Source organism: Leucopleurus acutus (assembly GCF_964270905.1).
Source record: "Leucopleurus acutus genome assembly, chromosome: 11".
Classification (NCBI taxonomy): domain Eukaryota; kingdom Metazoa; phylum Chordata; class Mammalia; order Artiodactyla; family Delphinidae; genus Leucopleurus; species Leucopleurus acutus.
Genome location: NC_139152.1, coordinates 39425478 through 39447910, shown reverse-complemented (window position 1 = coordinate 39447910; position 22433 = coordinate 39425478). Strand labels below are relative to the sequence as shown.

The 22433-nt window shown below is 52.9% G+C and overlaps 1 protein-coding gene across 1 annotated transcript in view; it reads left to right on the top strand.

Moving 5' to 3' along the window:
* Nucleotides 1–5220: 5220 nt before the first annotated feature.
* The window catches only part of VDR (vitamin D receptor), a gene marked incomplete at its 3' end in the record, with an annotated part of 28619 nt that continues 11406 nt past the window's right edge, over nucleotides 5221–22433 (top strand). Inside the window, exons 1-2 of the mRNA XM_082849253.1 lie at nucleotides 5221–5368; nucleotides 15738–15868. Of these exons, the coding sequence (XP_082705379.1) occupies nucleotides 5223–5368; nucleotides 15738–15868 (277 nt within the window). The 5' untranslated portion in view covers nucleotides 5221–5222. The remainder of the gene's footprint in view (nucleotides 5369–15737; nucleotides 15869–22433) is intronic.

Sequence of the window (22433 nt, the reverse complement as noted above, 5' to 3'; positions counted from 1 at the left end):
CGTGGCAAAGTGGGTGGTGTTAAGCTGGGGGTTTTTCCACTTGTTTTTTTTTCGCCCTGTGTCTTTGCCCCACTTTCCATGCACTTGGACCTACAGGCTAAATCTAGGACAATCTTTCCTAAAAGGACCACCCAGTAGTGCAAAGTTGCATGGGGAGGAGAGGCCCATCTTCTGAATGGGGTTTTCCCAGGTAAGAGGGGTTGGCTGGCAGAAGAGATATCCTGGCTGATTTAGGAGCCTTGGAAGGAAAAGTGCCACGACGTTCTTCCGTCATGACCTGGGGATTGCCATGTCTGCTCCTCCCTGACTTAGTGGAAGTGAAGGGTGTCCAGGGCACAGGGTGAGGAAATGACTGAGTTATCTCCCTTAGGAAAAGTAGAGCAGAGACTCGGGGCTCAGCTGCCTCGGTTCAGATCTGGGCTCCAAAGGCAATCGTCTCTGTGCCTCAGTTTCCCCATGCCTAAAATAAGGGTAATAACAGTACCCGCCCGTGCGGTTGTCGTGAGGATTCAATGAGTGAGGGTACAGTGCCCGGCGTGAGTATTAGCGCCTGTGCTGGTGATTACCGCTGGGATGGGTTGAGTTGGCAGGAGGCAAGGGCAGCCCTTGGCCGTTGTGGGCAGCCAGCCTGTCCTCGTTGGGTCCCTGGCATCTCCACTGGCCTGGCCGTGGGACCCTGGGCAAGTCTCTCAAAGTGCCCTACCTGGAGTCTGGTTTTGCCATCTGTAGAATGAGACTGCCCCTCATCTCACAGGACTGTTCGGAGGTTACATGAGATCCCGGATGGCACATAGTAGGTACTCAAACGCCTTCTCTTTAAGCTCAGGGCTGGTAGGCTACCTGGATCTCAGGTCTGACTTCTAAATATCTTAGGGGCTGAGAGCAGGAAAGCAGTGGTCCTTTCTGTACCCATTTGGTCCTTACCTCAGCCTTCCTGAGGAGCAGCAGGGAGTCTGGGAAATTGCTAAGGCCATGGGATAGCATCTAGAAGAGCCCGGTTGGCTGGGGGGCCTTGGGCAGTACAAGCAGAGGGAGCAGAGGAGAGCCTGGCTTGGAGGAAGTGGCCGCATGTCTGTACCCTGCAGGTACCCCTCCTCCACCCACGGTGCTTGGGAGTGGGCCAGCCATGTTCACGTTATCTCAGCAGGGTCCACTGACACTTTCCTCAGTTGTTCCTTGGGGGTGGGCAGTGCCTGAGGGGCTGGTAGATGGGTCAGTGGGCTGGCAGTCTTAGGACTGGGCCCAGGTCTTGGATACCCCTTGGGCTCTCCCCTTCTCTGCCTAGTCGGGCCACTAGGAGGCAGTGAAACAAAAGCTGGGGGTCTGAACCTTCCCCACATGGAGTTTGCCTGAAAGGCCTTTGCCAGGGTTCTGGGTCAGGCACCTGCATATCTATTATCTCCCCAGCCACTTCCTATTGGCGTCAGCGAAGGGAGGAAGTGTGTGTGTGTTTGTCTGTCTGGGTGGGCAAGCAGCACTGAGTGTGGGTGGAAGTGGGAAGGGTGAAATTCCACCAGCCCCACCTTGGTGACCCATCACGCCACTAAGACCCAGAGTCTGGACACTAGAGTCAGCCCACCTTCAGCCTTCGCCAAGGCCGGAGGTGTTGAGCATGTCTGGGGAAGAGCTAAAAGTGGCAGAAAACATCCTGTTTGAAAGCAGTGCGTTGCTGTATTTAACCCCTGCAGCACCTGCCCCGCCTACACCCAGTCTCCACAGACTGCAGATCCCAGACACCTGTCTTTGAAGCTATCCCAAGAGGCCAGAGCTAACCTGCACCATTCCCAGCTCCCGAGGGGCCTCTGCCATCGCCCGGGCACCCGTCTCCTTCCCGCCCTCAGCAGCCTGCCAGGCACCCCTCTGGCTCTGCTTCTCCGAGCATCCCTAAAACTCCGGCGTGGGGCCGTGGCAGCAGTCGCGCTCCCTTGGAAGAAGCCCTCCCTCCCTCCCAGCACTCTGCTACGCTTTCCATTTCCCCATGTGCTGGATGCCACTCCCACTCCTTCCCACTGCTCTTGCTGCCCCCGGCCTCAAGGGAGGGCTGTTCCTGGCTGCCGCTGGGCTCCCGCCCCTTCAGTCCTGCCAGGGATGACACCGCATGTCTGCCCCCAACAGATCACTTCCGTCAAGTTTTCAGTCCCTGATCTGGGGACTAAAGCCCCTGGAAAGAGCCTCTCATCCTGCTTGATGAGCTCTCTAGCGGTGAGGCCAGCGCCGAGCTGTAAAGTGCTTCCCCTTTTCATTTCAGGGTCCTTTTGGTTGGAAGCGTCTGTGAGCCCTCACAGAAGGGCACCTCCGCGCTCGACTTCCCTTCCCTCCTCTGCTCCTTCAGGTGGGTGTTTCCTCCTCAGCCACAGCCTCCTGGCTTTCTGTTATCCGGGGGCGAGGGGAGGCGGGCGTGGGCAGGCGGCGGGCAGGGGGAAGAGGAGATACTCTCTTGCCCTTGGCAAACGTGGGTCGGTCCAGTCCTGTGTCAGCAGAGTCCTCAGCATCCCGCGGCCAGAGACCTGGAGCCAGGCTGATCGGGGTGAGGCCTCAGTGGGAGGGGCTTGCAGATGCCCAGGCCAGGACCCCAGGGGGCCATCCAGCATGGTGAGGTTTCCTATCCAGCTCCCAACTCCTTTCTCTTTCCTGCCCTCCACGGTCTCTGCCTGTCACTCCTGGCACTGCCAGCTCTCAGGCCATATGTGCCTGGGACTCTTCTCCACCTCTGGACTCTTGGTCCTGGGCCCTGGCTTCTTGGTAGCAGCGCATAACCCCAAGCAGGGCTGAGTTTTCTCTCAACTCACCTGAAATTGTCCTGTTCACTCTGGGCCTCCGGCTGCCGGGTCCAGCCTTCTGTCAGGCCTAACCCAGTGCCTGGGGTCCCACCCCCGGGCCAGGAGCCTTCCTGCCATCACTGTGTTGCAGGAAGGCGCAGTTGCCCGGCTGTGGTGCTGTGTTGTTTCAATTCTCTTGCATCATCACATCTCCAGTGAGCCCAGATGATGCTGAATACTTGTTGGACGGATCTGACTGATTCCCTTCCACTCTCACATTTAACTTCTCTTTTTCCACCAAATCCACCGGATGTTTGGTCGCTGGATGACACGGACTCTGTAGCAACATCATGATGACTGGGAATTGCATCATCTCAGCTGACCTGGGGTCAAGCCACAAGCATCCTAGACAGTTTCTCTTCTTACCCCAATGGTATTGGGCCTCTGGGATCCCTGCCCACGTCTGGGTTGTGGGTGACACTCCAGGAGCCTGGAATCAGCCTGGACTTAATATGGGCTCTAGGGACAGTGTTGACAAACCCAAAGGCACTCTCTTTTATTTTTAGTTGTTTTACAGTTATGCAATGTTTTATGTAGCATATAAAACAGAAAATAGAGTTTTAATAATAGTAATAAGAATAATAAGACACTGTATACTGACCAGTCAGAGAAATGGAATATGGTTACTGCATAATGCCTCTGCATGCCCTCCCCAATCTTACTCCCTCAAAAGTTTCTGTTAATCATTCCTTTGTTCTTTTTTTTTTAAAGGGTTTCTCTCTCTGTCTCTGCATGTGTATATATATAAACATTATCGTTTAACAAGTATCAACCTAGCTGTGATAGGGATGGGCAACAGGGTCACTATTATTGCTTTAAAGTTCCCAGGAAAAGAAGAGCTGAAAGAGAAAGTTAGGGAATCCAATACATCTGTCTGTGATCAGGGCCCCTCTGCCCCTGCAGGACTGACAATACCTGTCCTTATCTGTCCAGCTTCCTCTGTTTGGCTTGAAGCTCTTGGGGAGATTTTTCTTTTTGTAAAATTAAGTATTTGTTTTGTGCATTTTGTAATTATAGTTGCTAGAAAACCTCAATGTTTGGGCTTCTCTGGGCCTCATTTGGAAATCGAGTGATAATAATAGTACCTGCCTCATTGGGGTGAGATGAAGATGGACTGAAATAAGACCTTACCAGGCATGGATGTGTCAAACCTCAGCTCAGGTTGAGAGCCTAGTCATTGGAAAGAAGCCTGGAGCTTCCCAAGGGCCCCTGGAAGCTGCCTCTCCCACTTAAGTGGGAGGACATGGCGCCAGGGCAGGAGGGGTTAGGGTGCTTCTCTCCTCACCACTGGCTTTCTGTCTTGTTTTTCTTCTGTCCTGAGGGACCCTCCTGCCCTGGAGCCAAGGCACTTAAACCTGTAACGACCCATGTGAGGACTCAGATAAAACTGGGAGGCAGCAGGGTCTGAAACCATTTCAGGGAGGCAGGAGGGACCCCAGAAGCAGCTCTGAGCTGACAGCAGTGGGGGTCAGAGGCCAAGGCCCCAGTTTGCCCAAGGGAAGACCTGTCAGCAGCTTCCTGAGAAGGATCTCCCAAACCTATATATTTTGTTCCCTCTATCTGTTTCCCCCCTTTCTTCAAGTGTGAAATCCATCTCTAGATGATGCTTATTTATTCAAGCCATCTCTGAAAACAAGATTAGTTCACTGTGTATGACTCACATTACTCAGAAGGACGTTCAGAACAATGTGTTGAATTGATATTGAAAAAAAAAGAGAGAGAACAAGACTGATGAATTTGGTACCAGGGCCGCAGGAGCACAAGTCCTGTCCATCCTGAGCTGCAGGGCGGCGAGGACCTGACACGATAGGGTCTGATTTGGGCATGTAGTCTATCCTCTTCCCCTTGCCCTGAAGGAAAGAGGGGCTGAGGGTTTCCCTCTGCGTTGGAGGCTGTTGGAGGGCCCTCGTCCCTCCTGGAGGGGACACTAGGCAAGAGAGGCCTCTGACCTGCGGCAGGTCCGCTGCTGAGGTGGAGCTGAGACCAGTGGTGTGCGTATGTTCACTCGCATAATCCTTCCTCACACCCGGTGAAGAAAAACACATTCTTCAGATGAGAACAGTGGGGTGCAAAGAGGCTGGACATCTCACCCAAAGTAGCCAGCCTGTAGGCTGCAGGCGCAGACTCTGCTCCCTGGCACCTTGGTTCCAGGCCACGCCGCGAGCATCACTGCAGCGCCCCTCCACAGGTTTGCTCCGAACTGGGTTAGGAGCCCACCTTCTGCTCGAGGCCGGCGCAGTGTCAGGAGGGTGAGCTGGGGACCGAGAGCCATGAAGGGAGGGCACCAAAGAATCCTGCTCCGGCCTGGGCCCCGGGGAGCTGCCCAGCTTTGCTGAGCTCCTGGCGGAAGGGCCGCCAGCCGGCCCTGGCACTGTCTCACCCCTGCCTGCTGTCCTTGCAGGGATGGAGGCGATGGCAGCCGGCGCTTCCTTACCTGACCCCGGCGACTTTGACCGGCACGTGCCCCGGATCTGCGGTGTGTGCGGAGACCGAGCCACTGGCTTCCATTTCAACGCTATGACCTGCGAAGGCTGCAAAGGCTTCTTCAGGTAAGTCCTCCCCAAGGGCGACGGGGAGGAGAGCAACGGGGTTTCCCAGGAAGAGACCCTGCGTTTTCCACGTCTCCTTCCCTACCAGGCCCGGGAACACGCCAGCTCTCACAGCCCCCGGGGGCGACAGCGTCTCGAGGCTGTCTTCTTCCTCCTCTGCCCTCAGCTCCAGCTCGTCCTCTGACCCCCTCTGAAACTGCTTTCCTGAGGTGGCATGTAGGTCCCCATCCTTCCATTACCCCTTGACCCGCAGCCCCCTGCACCGACCCACGTGTCTGTCCTCCCGGAGCAAACCTCCTATCAGTCGATGATCACAGCTTCCTAATCCAAGAGGCCGGCATGGCCTTGGGGAGGCCCAAGAACTTGGCCTCAGAGCTTGCCTCTCCCCACATCCAGATCAAACCATTCCCTGGAACAAGGGAAACTGCATCCCTGATTTGACCCCCATAGTTGATCTGTGCCCAGATCTGCGTCCACGGCTTGCTTGTCCCAGGTTGGAAAGCCAACCTCAGGAAGCACAGGCATTCCTGTTTGGTCAGGGCCAGTTTCTCTATGAGCAGCCTTCTCTCTCCTCATGTGAGCCCAGCATTACCAGTGTAAACAGTGTGGGAAAGTACTAGAAAGGCTAGACAAAGGCTGTTCCCATCCGGAACCAGGGAGGGAGGATAGGGAAGTGATGAATTACAGGATGGGATTGGGAACCATGAGAAATTGGCATTTGGCATATTTTGGAGAGAGAGAAAGAGAGAGAGGGAGAGAGAAGCCTTCAAGAAGGTGACCAACAAAGAGCTTCTGTATAATAGTCTTGTTGGAGGTGAGTAAAACTAAGGGCAAGGCTTTAGCCATCGAAGAGAGGAAAGTCAATCAAGTCTAGAACAAGGACTCCCATTTCCCTGAACGGGCATTGAGGGCAGAGTGAACCAGAGGCCTCAGGATGTCTGCGGTGCTCTCCTCCAGCTCGGGGACCCTGGGCTCTATATATACAGGCTCCCGACTCACCTGCCCTCTGTCTCGGGAGCTGGCAGGCCGGGACTTTCACTGCCTTGAGCAACCGCTGGGCCACGGGCAGGGCTTCTGTGGGTGCTAACTGCCTGTGTGGCCTGGCACTGGTTGCCTACTCAGCTCGGGAACCAGACCGGCAGCGTCGCTGGTTCCAGGTCCTGTTGCCACGTCTCTTGTTCCTCTGGCCTGAAGCCCGTGCTTTCTGCAGGGTGGGCCTTCCCGAGCCCAGGCCTTGTGTCCCAGGTGCCACCTGGACCCTTTGCTGCCAGGGCCTGAGGATGGGGGAGCTGCCTTCAGAGTGAAAATGGAGAAGGGGTCTGGGTGCTCGCTTCAGGGCCTGTTTCGCATCTTAAAACCAGGCAGAAATGTGTGGGCTGTAGTGCTACCGTGCCGTTAATTAATTGTCTGTCTTTGCTCAAATCTCTCGACTTCTCTGTGTTTCAGTTAGCCCGACCCCTCTAGTATATAGAATAAACTGAGGATTAATGAAATAACATATACAAAGGTGTTTTGAGAAACAAAGCACAACAGAAATATATACATATTTGAGCCTGATGGGTCAGTACTGATGTCCTTTGTGGAACCTTGCCCTAATAAACAGAAATCTCTCCAGCCATCCACCCTCCTTTTGTTTTCTCTTTCACACATTGCCTCCCAGATTTTAATGAGCAACTGTGATCCGAGCACTGGACTAGGAGCTAGGGACATGGAGACCCAGACAAAGGTCATATCTCGTCAATCTGTAACCCAAACGTCTCCAGCGGCTCTCAGGGCTGTTTGGTTGATTCATGGACTCCACCCCAAATCCCCTCTCTTTCCAGGTCACCACCCACTGGGGTTCTGCTCTGAGAGATGGGACTCTTAGGTGGCTGCTTATTGGACTATGACATGTGGGAGTTCCTCACTAGAGTAGCTCCGACCCCTGCGCACCTGGGCTTGCTGCCCTCAGACACACCACTAGGCGGTGAATGCTTGGGACAGACCCATTAGGCATCCGAGTGGAGGGAGGACAGTCTCCCTCATGTCCAGAGCCTGGTGTGGGAGGTGCCCAAAGGACAGGGACGGCAGGCTTGCACCTCCAGGGCACCACGGACCAGCAGTGTGGCTTGCTGCACGCGGGCACATTATGCTACCGTAACCCAGCCTTAGCCCCTCTCTCTGAGATGCCTCAGAGTTCTGCTGCTGGCTGATGGCCACAGCCCCCGCCTGCAAGGCCTGGCATTACCGGCAGCAGGCTGCTTTTATCTTGTTACCCTGTCCTCGGTCTACCTTACATCTTTACTATCTCTGCCTTGATGACTGAGCCAGGCTGCACTTTCTGAAAAGCCAACACCTCTGTTGTTTGGCTTGAATTTTGTTTTATAAATACACGCACACACGCATGCACGCACCGTTGATCTTCACTGTCTGTGGAGTCCGTATCTGCAAATTTGACTACCTGCTAAAATTTACTTGTAATCCCCAAATCAATACTTGCAGCCCTTCTGTGCTCATTTGTGGACACGTGCAGAGTGGAGAAAACTTCGAGTCTCCCGATGCGCCCGTTCCCAGCTGAGGCCACGCAAGACATCCTGCCTCTGCCTCGGCTCTCACGCTGTGAACAAGTGTCTTTTTCTTGGTCTATTTAGTGCCACCCTTTTTGCATTTTTGTACCTGATGGTGATTTCACCGTTCAAGATGGCACCCAAGCCTGGTGCTGAAATTCTGTCCAGTGTTCCTAAGCACAGGAAAGCTACAAGTTGCCTTGCAGAGAAAAGACGTGTTAGACAAGCTTTGTTCAGACGTGGGCTATAGTGCTGTTGGCTGTGAGTTCAATGTAATGAATCAACAATATGTATTAAATGAGGTGCCTTTAAACAGATAACACACATGAAACAAAGTTATGTACTGAGGGACTGATGAAAACGTTGTGACCAGAAGCTCTCAGGAACCTAACCCGTATTCTCTTAGGAGCGATGGTTCAATATTTGCTGATGGTTCAATATTTGCTTGATAGAACATAACTACCTCTAATAACAAGAATAGACTGTCTATATGTAATGTCTTCTCTTCTTTCCCCTCCCTTCCCCTACTTCTCCTCCTTTGCTTCATACAAATTCTGTTCGATATTCTTCCACTTTAGTCTATTTCAAATAGTTGTTCGAGAACTCCATTGTCACTTGTATCTGTTTGTGAAATCCTGATCCTGGGAAGGAAGGCCTCTGTCAGTGGGAGGTACTTCTCTGTGTCGGGTACCACATCCTTGAGAACACAAAGATAACACAAGTCCTTGCTCTCAAGGAGCTCACTCAACCCTACGGTAGCAGTTCTCAAGGCAAGAGCATTACTCTGGTGTTGGGTCACTGGCTATTTTCTAAGCCCTGGGGTATAAGCCCATTTGACCATTTCATGTTTGATTGACTTCTAAGTCAAGCTAAACCGCTCTAGAAGGTAGAGCTCTGGTCATCCCAGCAGGTCCAAGACTCATAATCAAACCGAAGTGTGATTATGGGGGTTGGTCAGTTCTATTGATCCATGGTCAGACATTAGAGACTATTGCCGGCCAATTCCTCACACACACACACATATATATAGTGGTGATCTGTGGATGTGGATGAATCTCTGATCATGAATGGCTTTGTCCAGATCTTGATATAAGGGAAAGGTGTAAAGGGCAGAGAAGAAAAATCAGAAAGACCCTTTTGATGAAGAGAATGAAGAATACTGGCGACGTTTAAGAGGTGGACTTGGAAGGCAAGGTTGAGAAACAGATCACTGCTTGCCTCTGTATGTCGTCTCCCTCCTCCTCAGGACATCGTGAAGCTGACATGTGCAGCAAGTACCAAGCCAACAAAGACCGTGTGGAGAAATGCCTTCTTGTTCGTGAGCCCCAAGGTTCTCGGGGACCTTGTTGATGACAGGCCTTGGGGAGCACAGGCTGGTGAGGATCCAGGAACCTGAGGAGTGTTCTGGCTTTCAGGAAGTTCATCCTGACGATATTTGCAGGAGCTGTGCTGTGAAGGGAGCAGAGCAACGGGGCAGGTGTCCAGCGACTCAAGGTGCTAAAAGGCAGTAGAGTAAATAGAGAGGGGAGGGGTGGTCGTTTGGGGCGTTCTGTGGGCACAGTGAATGAGTCACCAAGAGGTTGGTGTTGCTGGAGAGAACTTTGTCCAGGCCAGCTGGCATCTGGCCTCTCTCCATAGCTGCTCAAAGGTGTGAACGGAAGAGAATGAGGGGGTCAGCTATGGATCAGCTATGAGTGATGTTTGGAAGCTTCGGGGGAGGAGACCAGAGTAGTTGGAGAGGGAACGCCACTGGAGGTGTCAAGAAAGGCAGCTGGGCTTCGCTGGTGGCGCAGTGGTTGGGAGTCTGCCTGCCGATGCAGGGGACACGGGTTCGTGCCCTGGTCCGGGAAGATCCCACATGCCGCGGAGCGGCTGGGCCCGTGAGCCATGGCCGCTGAGCCTGTGCATCCAGAGCCTGTGCTCCGCAACAGGAGAGGCCACAACAGTGAGAGGCCCGCGTACCGCAAAAAAAAAAAAAAAAAAAAAAGAAAGGCAGCTACGTGGACATGAGGGAGAGGGCACATCTCTTTCTGGTCAGTGTTTTATTTCCTTAGGAAGCCAGCACTATCCTCTGGGCTCACTGGTGTGAATTCCCTCTCGACACACACTGGGAATCCTCTCTGTGCGATGGCAGTAGAGGTGCCAGTGGAGAGGATGGCCATATGTTATCCCCTACTTCCAGCCCGCCCACCTCAGATCCTGCCTCTATCCCAGTGGCTTCTGTGTCCTACAGAAGTCCTTCAGACAGCCCCTGCTTCCTGCTCGTGGACTTTGGAGGGCGTACTTTTGACAGCTGCTCTGGCTTGGACTGAGATATGGTGGATTCATGATAAGGACCATATCATGTAAGAATATCAGAGGCTTTGGAATCAAACAGATCTTGATTCTAATCTCAGCTTTGACACTTTTTAGCTGTGTGACATGAAGCAAATTGTTTAACTTTCCATTGCCTTTTTGTACCACCTGTAAAATAGGGATAATACCTATCCTAATAGGTTGTTGAGAGCATTGGAGAGAATATGTAAAGTACTGGCAGAGAAGGCTCTCAGTAAGTGGTACCTATTATCACTGTCCCTTTGTAGTGTCTGAGTTTCTGAGAACAGACAGTCCTTTCCTCTCCTCTATCGTGGAACCTGGAACACGTGTGACTTTGTGTGTCAGCAAGGGTCTCTGATTAAAGGTCCCCAAACAGGAGTTAAATATCAGGTATGAGAAAGAAAGGGCTGGTCCGGGGGCTCTAGAGACCTTCACGTCAGTCAAGGACTCTGTGAGACCTGGTTGGTGCTCAGAGAAACTGGACATTGCTCGCTGTAACTCACACAAAGACTGTGGGTCTAGACATCAGGTGCAACAACACATAAAGCAACGGTACGTTTCGAGTTTCTCTGCCTGCAGAGCCCCACACCAGGCACCCCAGGCATTGGTGTGAGATGTGCTCTTTGCTTCCAGGGTCTCGGATTCTCACTGCTTTCTTCAGCCACCCTTCAGCTCCCACTGCCCCTCCCTGCCAGCTTCTCTCCTTTCCCTTTATTTAGTGCTTACTTTGTACCAGATCCTGCTGCCTTTATTTAGTCCTTACAGCAACCCGCTCTGTAGGGTTGTTTCCATTTTACAGATGTGGAAGCTGAGGCATGGGCATGGGGAGATTAAGTAACTTATGCAAGGTTGTACATTAGAGTTTAAACCCAAACAGATCCATCTAACCAAAGTCTGTGTTTCATTTAAATTTTTAAAATAGCTATAAAGGGTGGGGTTTTTTGTTTTTGTTTTTTGTCTGGTTAAGTAATGCCTGTGAATGGTTTTTTTAAAAAAGATGTAGACAGTTCAAAAGGAAACATAAGTGAAAAATAAGTCTCCTTCTCAACCCAACTCTCAGGTCCCTACCCACAGGATGAATTCCTGGAGGTGGCTTTACTGTGTGAAAGGCTCTGTGCACTTTATATATTGGTAGATACAGGCATACCTTTGCAGATACTGTGTTTTTTACAAATTGAAGGTTTGTGGCAACCCTGCATTGTCAGATGATAATTAACAGTTTTTAATGATAAAGTATTTTTTAATTAAAGTGTATTCATTGTTTTTGTAGATGTAATGCTACTACACACGTAATAGATCACAATATCGTGTAAACATCACTTTTATATGCACTGGGAAACCAAAAATTTGCGTGACACGCTCTATTGCGATATTGGCTTTATTGCGGGGGTCTGGAACCAAACCTGCGATGTCTCAATGTATGCCTGTATTGCCAAATTGCCCTCCACAAAAGAGGCCTGCACTCTTTACCAGTGCTAACCTACCTTCCCTTAAAGTTGGTTTTTCTTTTTTAACCCACCTGCTGAGAACTCCTTGATGTCACCACACACAAATGTGCCCAGTGGGTCTCATTATCAGACCACACAGGCAGGCCTTTCATATCAGGAGCTCTGTAAGACATCTGCATCCCGACTGGGCTCTGGGATTCTGTGACACTAGAGCTGCAGTGGAGACAAAGCTCAGAGCTAGTATTTGGCCCCAGTTTTGGGTTTTACAAGGTGTGTCTCTGCTGTCAGGGGTTACCTACTGAAAAAGGACCCTCCTGTCCCAGGCCCGAGACCCTGGCCCCAGGCGCTCGATGCTTTTGTGAGCTGCTTGTCTCATGTTTTGATGAGTTGGTCTCTGGTGCAAGAATCCGTCAATGTCCTTTCTCACCCTGGCTTTCTAGAAACTGCGTCTATATTTAGCCTGGTGGCACCACCCCTAACCACCCCCCCTTCCTGAGCTGGGGTATAATTGCCAACCATCCAGAAAATGACAGGGTCCAGGCTGAGAGCGCTGCTGAGGAAATGGGCTCCCTTGGAAACCCAAGGCTCCTGTTTCTCAAAACCAAACCAGCTCCCAGACAATTAGTGTTAGGAGGAAGGTAGGGCAGGGCACGGATCTTCAGGACAAAGCACAGAGCCAGGCCTGGCCAGTCTGGCTGCCCTAAGTCCTCGTGGGCAGAGGCTAGTTGACAGCCACATGTGTGCAAGTGCCATTAGAAGGCGGGAGAACGTGAAGAACTGGGCTTCAGAGACCAGGGAAACTGTGTCCTGCCAAACAGCCATGCTGGGCCAGACAAGCCAGAAGGGCTGGCCCCAGAGCCCAGGCTCCGGGAAGGGCCTGGATCTGACTGCTGGAGTTGGTGAGAGAGCTTTCCCTGCCCCAAGGGCTGACCCCACAACCCGGAGCATGACGACGTTGTCCGTGATGTGCAGCCTCCGTCTTCCCAGCCACTGTCCAGCACTTGCCTCTGATCCTGTCTGTAGAGGAGCCACTGTTACTGTTTGCTTTCGTAATAGTAACTTCAGAGCTCCATATGTTTATAGGCTGCTTTCCGCTTTGCTCAAATAATGTGCAGACACGGTACAGGGTTGGTGGGCTTCAGGACGAGGTGTGGCAACGGGTGAAAACCACAGGCTGCATTCTTACCACCCGTCTGAGCGCCGCTGTGAGCCTGGCCAGTAGAATTTCTAACATCTTTCTTCCTCCCTCCCTCCCTCTCTTTCTCCTTTCCTTCCTTTCATCCTTCCCTCTCTGTCTCTGTCCCTTTCTCTCTCCCCCTGTCTCTCCCTCCCTCCCTCCTTCCCTCCTTTCTTCTCTCCCCCTTCCACCACCTCCTTTCTCTCCATCTCTCCCTCCTTGTCATGGTCTTGGTCCTCCTCCTCTTTCAATCTCAATCCTGTTGGGCTTCATACTCCTAATATAAGGTTGAAAGCAAGGACACTGTCCCCCTCCCCCAGTATTTTCTCTTAACCCAGCTCTGCATCCTCTGGGTTCCCACCCCAGCCTCTCTGGAATCCACTGCTGTCAGACAAGGTTGGGCTGAGCAGCTATCTTCCACTCTCCTGTGTGTGGAAGCCTGGGTTAGGCTTCAGATTTACAATATGAGAAAGATAAAAGAAAGAGAGTGAAGTTTCAAAATCTTTTTCCAAGCAGATTTGCAGTTGGGGGAGGTGCGCACTGGTGAAGGGCAAGGGGCAGGCCCTGTAGAGCCTGAGGAAGGAGAGCCGGGCCTCGAAAGGACGCTGGGGCCCCCTCCCTCCTGGGGCCTCGGGAAGCTCTCAGCCCCCAGCGCAGGGATGTGAGAGGCTTTGGCTCATGTGTCTAGAGGTGCCGTGATGTGTGTTCTCCTTGGTGCCCGCGGCCCTAGAGAATGAACAGGGTGACCTCTGAGCCGGACAAGACAGTGGGTAGGAGGACAGAGCAGCCCCTCAGCTCAGCCCCCAGGCTAAATGTGTGGTTGTTTAAAAAAAAAAAAAAAAGGAAATGAGAGTTCGCTCTAATTAGAAACTTCTGGTCCTTGAGTAGGGTTAGAGAATTATGGGCATTCTGGGGCCCGAGCATTTGTGGTATGACAGGTGGCGCCTCAAGTGGGAAGGAGAGAAGGGAGTAAAAGGGGAGCCAATCTCATGTCTGGGAACAGATCGATGTGCCCTGCGGTGATGACAGCATCTCATTTCAGGTTAACCAAGGTGCTTCTATGTTTTTCTGTTCCTCTGGGAAGCTGCGGTAAACGTATGGAAGCACAAGGAAAAAAGGCTTTCTGTTTCCATAGGCAAGAGCCTGGGATACAGTCTCTCCCTGAGGAGTCACTGCAGGGGCAGGACACGGCCTTCAGTGGGCTGGACTGGGGGCTAAACCACCCGAATAGCTAGCACTCCTCCACCTCCCCGTATTGCCCAGTCTGCTGGTGACCCCTTGGGTGTGAGGGTTGTGATGGGAGGGTACCAGGGCCGAGGTCCAAAGCCAACAGCACCTGCTTCCCAGACCACTGGGTGTCCTTTGCCTTGAGCTGTGCTCAAGGGCCAGCGGCCTGAAGCCGTTTGCCTGTGAGCTCAGCTTCATCGAGCTCCTTGAGTTTATGGGTATGCAACGGTATGTCCAATCCAGGAAGCTAAAAGCTGAGCCTCACATTCCTAAGGTCCCAACTTGGGAGCCTCAACTCTTTGCTAAATCGCCTCAAGTAAGTCTCTTCACCTCAGGGGTCCTATCCATAAAATGAGGGGTGCCCTAAGGGTCTTAGAGTCTGACTACCTATGACTTCCTGTTCCTCTAGTCTCTTCTCCCCTCTCCCATGGGTCAAGTTGGTTTGGTCCCCATATGTCCATGTCGACTGATGAATGTTTTTGTCCTAAATCATATGTGTTCCAGTGAATGTGAACAATAAGTCATTTTTCACCAAAAACATAACTAGTATATGGCAACTGGAGAAGACGATATCAGTAGCTTATCTCCAGGAGAGGGAGAGGGAAAGGGTTGGGCCCGGACCTTGGCTTCTAAGGCTTGGGCACCTCCACAGCTCTTTGAAAGAGGCTGCTGCTCACAGAGAAAGTGATTCTGCCACCATCTTTCCCCAGCTAAATCCTGGCACCTGTCCTGGGGCAGAAAAAGTGGGGCCTCCCCTTGCTGGGGCTGGCGAGAGTAAGAGGAACCTCTAGGATACAGATGCTGAGAAGCCTCTGGGGAGCTGTCCTTTACGCAGCCTCATGAGCGTCCCATGTGCCGTGGCTGGGAGCAGGGGAGAAAGCCGGAATTAGGAAAATGAGCCTTTGGGCTTGCAGGCATGCCTGTGCGCACACACATGCACACGCACACGCACACGTGTGCACACACACACACACAAGTTTACATAGGCTGTGGGGTGCAGCAGGGGGTGCCAACTGAGAGCTAAGAGCTCTTCGGTAGTTTTCTGTTCTTACAGAACTCTTTAACTTCCTCTACCTTTCCGAAAGCCAAGGCCAGACCTCGAGGCACCCACCTGCTCCTGTGGCTGCTTCTCCTTCTGGGCAGCTCGTCTGGATGTCTGAAGCTATGGTTTGGGCCCTTTCTCCCTTCTCTGTGCACCTGTGCACATGTCTGTCCCTGAACCGGGGATGCTCTAGTCACAGATCTCTGACTCTAGAAGACTTAAAGAGATAAAGCTGAGACCAGCTTCATCGCCTCTCATGAATGCACTAAAGGCAGTGGGGGCAACTCTACAGATTTCAGTATTAAAATTTTTTTGTTTGCTAGCTAATTCACTCATATTTCCTGTGTAATAAAAAGAAAGGGAGAAAAAAAAAAAAAAGAAAGGGAGGAGGAGAGTACTGTAAAGGTAAGTAAAACCAATGATGGGGGCAGAATAGGAAATGACTGGGCTGGGCCGCCATCCTCCTTGGGAGACATAGAGCCCCGGGGTGGGGGGTGGGGGGGGGCATTGGCAGGTCTCCTGATCACAGCCCTCTCAGGCCACTCTCCCACAGGGCAGGGCCGAGGGGCTGGGACGCAGGTGACCCAGCCGAGGGTCTGTGCTCTCTCCGCAGACGGAGCATGAAGCGGAAGGCACTGTTCACCTGTCCCTTCAACGGAGACTGCCGCATCACCAAGGACAACCGCCGCCACTGCCAGGCCTGCCGGCTCAAGCGCTGTGTGGACATCGGCATGATGAAGGAGTGTGAGTTTCAGGGGCGGGGCCTGGGCGGGGCGAGGGCGCGGTCAGGGGGAAGGTGGCTGCCGTTTATGCAGGTTTGGCCAGCAATGTCCTCTTGCCCTTCCTCTGTAGCTGCCGGCATTTGGGGCCTGAGTCGGGAGTCCGGGCATGAGTGGGACCAGCAGCATCAGGCAGGGCGGCTGGAACTCCAAGATCAAAGGCCCAAGGAGTCCTGCCAGCCTTTTTAGGATCCGTGTGTGTGTGTGTCCTGAGGCCCAGGAAGGGCCCGTCCTGTGCGAGGCCTGTGAGGAGGGACAGGCAGGGCACTGCCTACATAAGCCCCCCCAGGTTTGTCTTCCTCTAAGACGTCATCGCCATTCTTACAGCAGCCTCTTTCCAGGACCTTCGGGGAAAGGATGAGGCTCAAGGACCCCAGGGTCCTTTGGACTTTGGGAGAGAGGGCTGCTGTGAGTGGGGAGGGGCAGGAGTGATGGAGAGGAGAAACATTCAGAGCCTGGCTGTCATGGGGGTTCTGCCCCACTCTAGCCTTCCAGCCACTCTGGCCCAGTGAGCAGATCCGAGGGCTGGTGTCCAGGACTAGGTGGAAAGATCCTGTAAGGGGAAGCCCTAGACTCTAGGAGGACCCTCTAGGTCCAGATTGAAAAAGAGGATCGATCCTCTAGGACTTCCTGCCCAGCACTGGCATTGCAGAAGAGGACCAATGTGGCAGGTTAACATGTTCTGACCCACTGTTAAAAGCAACCCTTGGGGGGCTTCCCTGGTGGCGCAGTGGTTGGGAGTCCGCCTGCCGATGCAGGGGACACGGGTTCGTGCCCCGGTCCGGGAAGATCCCACATGCCGTGGAGCGGCTGGGCCTGTGAGCCGTGGCTGCTGAGCCTGCGCGTCCAGAGCCTCAGAGCCTGTGCTCCGCAACGGGAGAGGCCACAACAGTGAGAGGCCCACGTACTGCAAAAAAAAAAAAAAAAAAAACCCTTAGGGACTTCTCTGGCGGTCCAGTGGTTAAGACTCTGTGCTTCCAACTCAGGGGGCGCAGGTTGGATCCTTGGTCGGGAACTAAGATCCCACATGCTGTGTGGCGTGGCCAAAACAAAACAAAACTAAGCTAAACTAAAAATAACCCCTGGACTTTGCATCTGAGCTCTAGTGCCAGTTACTTGGTAAGCAGAGTAACCATTGAATTCAGTAGACCCTGGGAAGGGCTGGCCAGGCCCTCCCCTGGGCTGGAAGCAAGGGCACTGGGCTGGCCTGGTCACGGGTGCCCTCGGCACACTACTCCCTGCTCTGTGCCTTTTGCTCACCCCCGTCTGTGAACTGTACCCTGATCCCTTCCAGGGCCTGGGATGGGGGCCGTGCCCTGCTAAGCTATGGGCCTGAGGAGACTCAGGAGGGACATTCAGATACAGCCACCCCTGGAGGCCCTCCTGGCCATGGGGCCAATTCTGGGGGGCGGGGGGTGGGCATTGGAGACGTTAGGTACAGGGGAGATGTGTCTGGAACAAGGAAAAAGCCACAGGACAGGGCTGAGGGGATGGGAAATTTCTTCCTTGATGGGAAAAAATGCTCTGTTTTTGGGAAACAGAGGCCAAGTGGTGGTCCCAGTGAGGCCTCCTCGGGCTTTGACAGGCTCCCTTCTGGTGGGCCATGGCCCCTCACTCCCGATACCAGCTCCCCAGCCAACGCCAGCAGCCCTGGAAGAAGCTTCCAGGCCATCGTTCCTCCTCGCCCCCATGAGAGCATGCAGGCCTGGGCACGCTGATCACTCCTAGCCCGGGTCCCCTGCCCCACCCAACTCCTGTTTATCCTGGAGTCATGGAGGCTCAAGGCCTGGGTGCCTCGTGGAGCTTCTCACACGCTGGCTTAGTGCAGCCTGCTCTGTTCAAGGTGCCAGGCTGGACGTAAACAGGAAGCAGTGTGCGCCGCCCCTGCCCCCGCCCCCTCCGAGCACACAGCCTCCACAGGGCAGGGGGCCGTGGTTCTAAGGCTCCAGCCAACCAAGAGTGGCCCAGAGTTACACCTGGAACTCAGTAAGGCTCTGCCGCAGGAGTTCTGGTCAGGGCCAGCCTCACTGATGTCCCGGAAGTGCCTCTCCTTTGTCTCAGGAGAAAAGAGGTGCTCCATCCGCTTAGAACAGGAAGCACACTTAGAAATCACCTGAGACCCAGAAAGGCAAAACTATTAACACCAGGATTGGAGTCAGAAGGCGTGTTGGGACTAGAATCCAACTCTTTGTCCCTCCTGGATCCCTCCTGGTCCCCGTGGAGAGCACTGCACCCACGTGATGAGCAGGCCTGGAGTGTTTCAGGGTGCTTCCACCCCAGGAACACCACGTGGTGGGGGGCCAGCAATGCAGAAGTGGGTGCCCACCCCCAGCCCCCGGTCAGCTTTGTGCCTCAGCCGACCTGATCTCAGCCTCAGTCCCTCGGACGGAGCCCCGTGCCCCCCTCCTGCTCTATGCCCAGGGCAGCCCTGTGCCCACCACTCTTGCCAGGCTAGTGCAGGGAGCTGTGCTGAGTTAGGGATGGGCTGGTAGAGCTGCGTTTTGGGGTCTGGGCCCCAGAGCTCCATTCGTAAGAGAAATGTTGGGCCAACGTGAGGCTTCTTCTTCCCACTGCCCCAGAGGGAAGGTCCTCCAGGAAGAGCTCTATTTCCTGCCTCAGGTTAGCCAAGCTTTGGGGGGCCTGGAGCTCCCCAGCTCAGGTCCCCTAGGAGAGCCGCTTATGTATCTCCCAGGCTGTCTGTCATCCCCAAGGCCTAGCCTCCTAGAGACAGCTGAGTGTCAACATTAGTAAAACCACAGGGCACCCCAGGGCTCCCTTTGAAGGGAGCTGCAAACCCAGGCTCCTTTCTGGTTGGGACGGGGAGGTGGCCGTTTCTTAGAGGAGGCAGAAGAAGCTGAGGAGATGCCCGTAGGAACCAGTGTTTATTGACCACTTACTGTACCAGTGTCGGGCACTAGTACTTTCTTGTTAAAGTCTGACAACAATCCCTAAATATGTAAATGCTTCTGTTTTCATTTTTTGTGATAGATGAGCAAATTCAGAGAAATTGAAATATCATGCCTCCAAAGCTAATAATCTAGGCCTGTTTCCAAAGGTCAAGCCTGTGGGCTCCACCCCAGCACAGCCCCTCGGCCCCCCTCCCCCTTTCTCCCCACTCCCCTCAGTGGGCCAGAGCGCCTCCACTGTGCATTTCCAGGCACTGCCTGGGGCCCTAAGAGACGGGCGGAAGAGAGTTTGTTCCCGCTAAACACTCTGTCTCTCTTCGAGTCCAGGTTGACTTGATGTCCTTGGAGCCCAAGGCATTTCACAGTTGAGCTCTGGCCTCTTGTAGACCTGGCCTGCACATGTGAACTTGTTTAATGTTTTTATACCTGTACATCTTTTCTGCCCAGCATGAGCACAGCCCCTGGCACATAGTAGGTACTCAGTAAATATGTGTTGAATGATTGAATATTAGCTCCCCATTATGCTTCTTTGTATCTCTGCCTCTCCCACTGATTTAGCTATCAGGAAGATCTCCCAATCTGATATTGTCAATGTCATTCATTTGGGAAAATTTCATGTCTGTTTCCCTAATGCTGTCCTTAGGCCACCTGTGGCAAACTGAAATGTTTTTACGTTGTTCGTGCTTTCAGATCTTGACTCCCTAACTCTATTCTAGACTTTATGGAACAGGGAATATCTTGCATGGGATTAACTTGAGCAAAGCCATTTGCACACTCAGCAAGGACCTGGGAAGCGGCTAAGCAGCCCTACAGATTTCGCAAAACCCCTGTACACAGCTCATGTCCTTTATTCACTGGAGAGCCCATCGATGGGCTTTTAACTTGAGTGGCTTTTAACTTCAAAATGTGCCTCCTAGTGGGAAATAAATTTCTATTGTTTAGTCAAAAAAAACACAAAAAATAAAACAAACAAATAAAAAAAGTGTCCTCCTACATGATAATAATGGTATTTTTAGTAGCAATTCATTGAGAAAATGATTCTTTAAATCCTATGAAATTAACAGCCCCTTTAAACAAATGACTTATTTCATAAGTCACAACAACATCTGCACATGTGAGAGAATTATGACTTATTAGTCCCCAGAAAATGTTGCCTGGAGAGAGGCCCACGGATTGGCAGCCTTCATTTGAAACCAGCAGATCTTAGCATTTCTTCCTCTAGTACCGCACGTGGGATGGTGGTCACTGTTCACTAGAAGTGAGGGAGAAGATCAGTCAGTGTCATAAGGTTAACCTCAAATCTCTTCACTTTTTCCTTTTAAGGTAAATCACTTACAAGCTTTGCGACTTTATTTACTTTTTCATACTCTTCAGATGGATTGGAACACCTTGTGTGTCAGGACTCCATGCTGAGGACCAGGGTCCTGCTGAACATTCATGGCCAATTATAGTCACAGGCAGTATGGGGTAGTGGTTAGAGCCAGACTGCCCAGGCCCAAATACCAGTTCCACCACTTGTCTGCTGTGTGACTCTGAACAAGTTTTATAGCCTCTCTGGGCCTCACTTAACAGTATTTTTTATTACATACAGCTTGATCACCAGGATTTCCAGCTCCTGACAGATGAGAAGTAACTCTTAAGGGGGATAAAGGCATACAAATAAGAAGAGACAACACATAGCTGAAGAGAGCGGGCTAGACTGGTATGAAAAGTAGTACGAGAACTCAGAATCACAGCTGGCTGAGTCATATAGTGAATATAGGAAAACAGCTCCGTACGATTCTGAGGTCATAACCTTGTCCCTGCAAAGTCCAAGAATTATTCAGAATGATGCCTCTGAATCATCAGGCAAAGGTTACATGATGTTACAGGTGTTCTGTCACAAGGCATTCTGTCTTGAAAATACTTCCGTCACAATGATTTAGATTAAAAATGTAAGCTTTGCTCAGTGATCTGGTGGACTGGCACGCGGCGTGCGCCATTCCGACATGGTAGGGAACGCGCAGCATTGCTATACTTCGCACCGTTCTTTCCTGAGCCAGGATGACGACCAGCACATAGTAGGTACAGCCAGTGTTGGTGTGTTGGGTGTCCAGTGCGTCAGACTATTGAGGAAGCCTCACTGGGCTAGCCTTGGTGCAGAAGACACAGGCACTGTAGGATGGGGCCCCCACCCTTAGGTAGCCTGCAGTTCCAGTGAAGGAGACCTTGAACTTCTTAGGCTCTCTCTATAAAGGTATTTACGGGGACCTGTACTAACCGTAAATGTAACAGAGTGAAAAACGATCGGGTGCCAGTGTGTGTGGGAAAAACGGCTCACTGCAGATCGAGGTAATAAGAAAGCCTCTCGTGGTACGAGAGGGCTGTGAACTGGGTGCTGGAGAACCAATAGAGCTTGCATGGCTACTTGGGAGAGAAGACCCAGCTGGACAGGCATCCAGCACAAGGAGAGATGCAGTGGCAGGTCATGTACACAGGTCAGCAGTCCCAACGTGACTAGAGCAGAAGCTGTGTCCAGTGGCACTGGGAAATGAGGTTGGAAAGTTAGGAAGGAGGGGAATCACGGAGAATCTTGACTTCAGTTGGGGCATGGTAAGCAGGAAGGATCCAGAAAAAGTTTCTGAGCAGGAGAGTGACATCATAGAATCACAGGGTGTTATCAGAGCCCTGTCGGGGCTGAGAGGCATGCCTGTGGGCACACAGAGCCAGCCCCCCACCCCCCACCCCGGCTCCGCCTGCCCCGCAGGTGAGCAGGAAAGACCCAACACCTAATCTCAGCTTCCCCAGGCTAGGGCCTCGCACCCTGCCTTAAATGGGATGCCCCCTCGCCCACCCTGCTCCATCTCTTGGGGTCTGAGCAGACACCCTCCGTGGGAGGAGGGCTGGCAGCTCTTCGGGCAGGTGAGTCAGTAACCTGGGGGTGGTGTCCACCCCAGTCTTCCTCTTGGTATAGTTTGTTTCAGCTCTGGAAGAAACAGGCCATCTTTCGCAGCAGGCTTCCCTTTCCTGCTGTGCCCACTCCCAGCCCGGACCGGCTCTCCCTCCCCGCCCCCGCCAACCTCTCTCGTCTTTCCCCCACCCAAGGGGCCTAGGCCAATGGGCCTTTCTCGAAGCCGGGCACCCACCCACTCTGGGGTTCTGGTTCCTTTTCCTGCTCTTGTGAAACTCTCAGTTCTGTGGGCAGATGCCCTGGTAAGACCAGCCCAGAGCAAGCAGCTGCAGGCCGAGGGCCCCAGCGCCCACTCCTGCCGTCAGCGCTCTGCAAGCCCCAGCCAGGAGGTCTGTGTGCCGGGCTGCTGTGCTCAGCACCGCTGCTCCCAGCCCCGCCCTCCCGGCAGCTGCCCCAGCACAGCCTGCAGGGGCAGGGGACCCCCGAGGTGGGATACACTGGCCAGTTGCTGGAGAGAGCTTCCCAGATTAGAGCTGTGAGCTGCTACGCTTGGGGACTTCCAGAGGACTCGAAAACTTCCCTGGGCAGTCATTCCAAGACTGGATTGGCTGAGGCAGGAGTTGTTTGGGCCCAACCAAAGAGGCAGTCTTTCTACGTTGGTCATAGTAGATCACAAACATGGAAACTTGGATGTGGGGAAGGCCGTGTGAGGTCTTCTCAGCACCTCCTAGCCT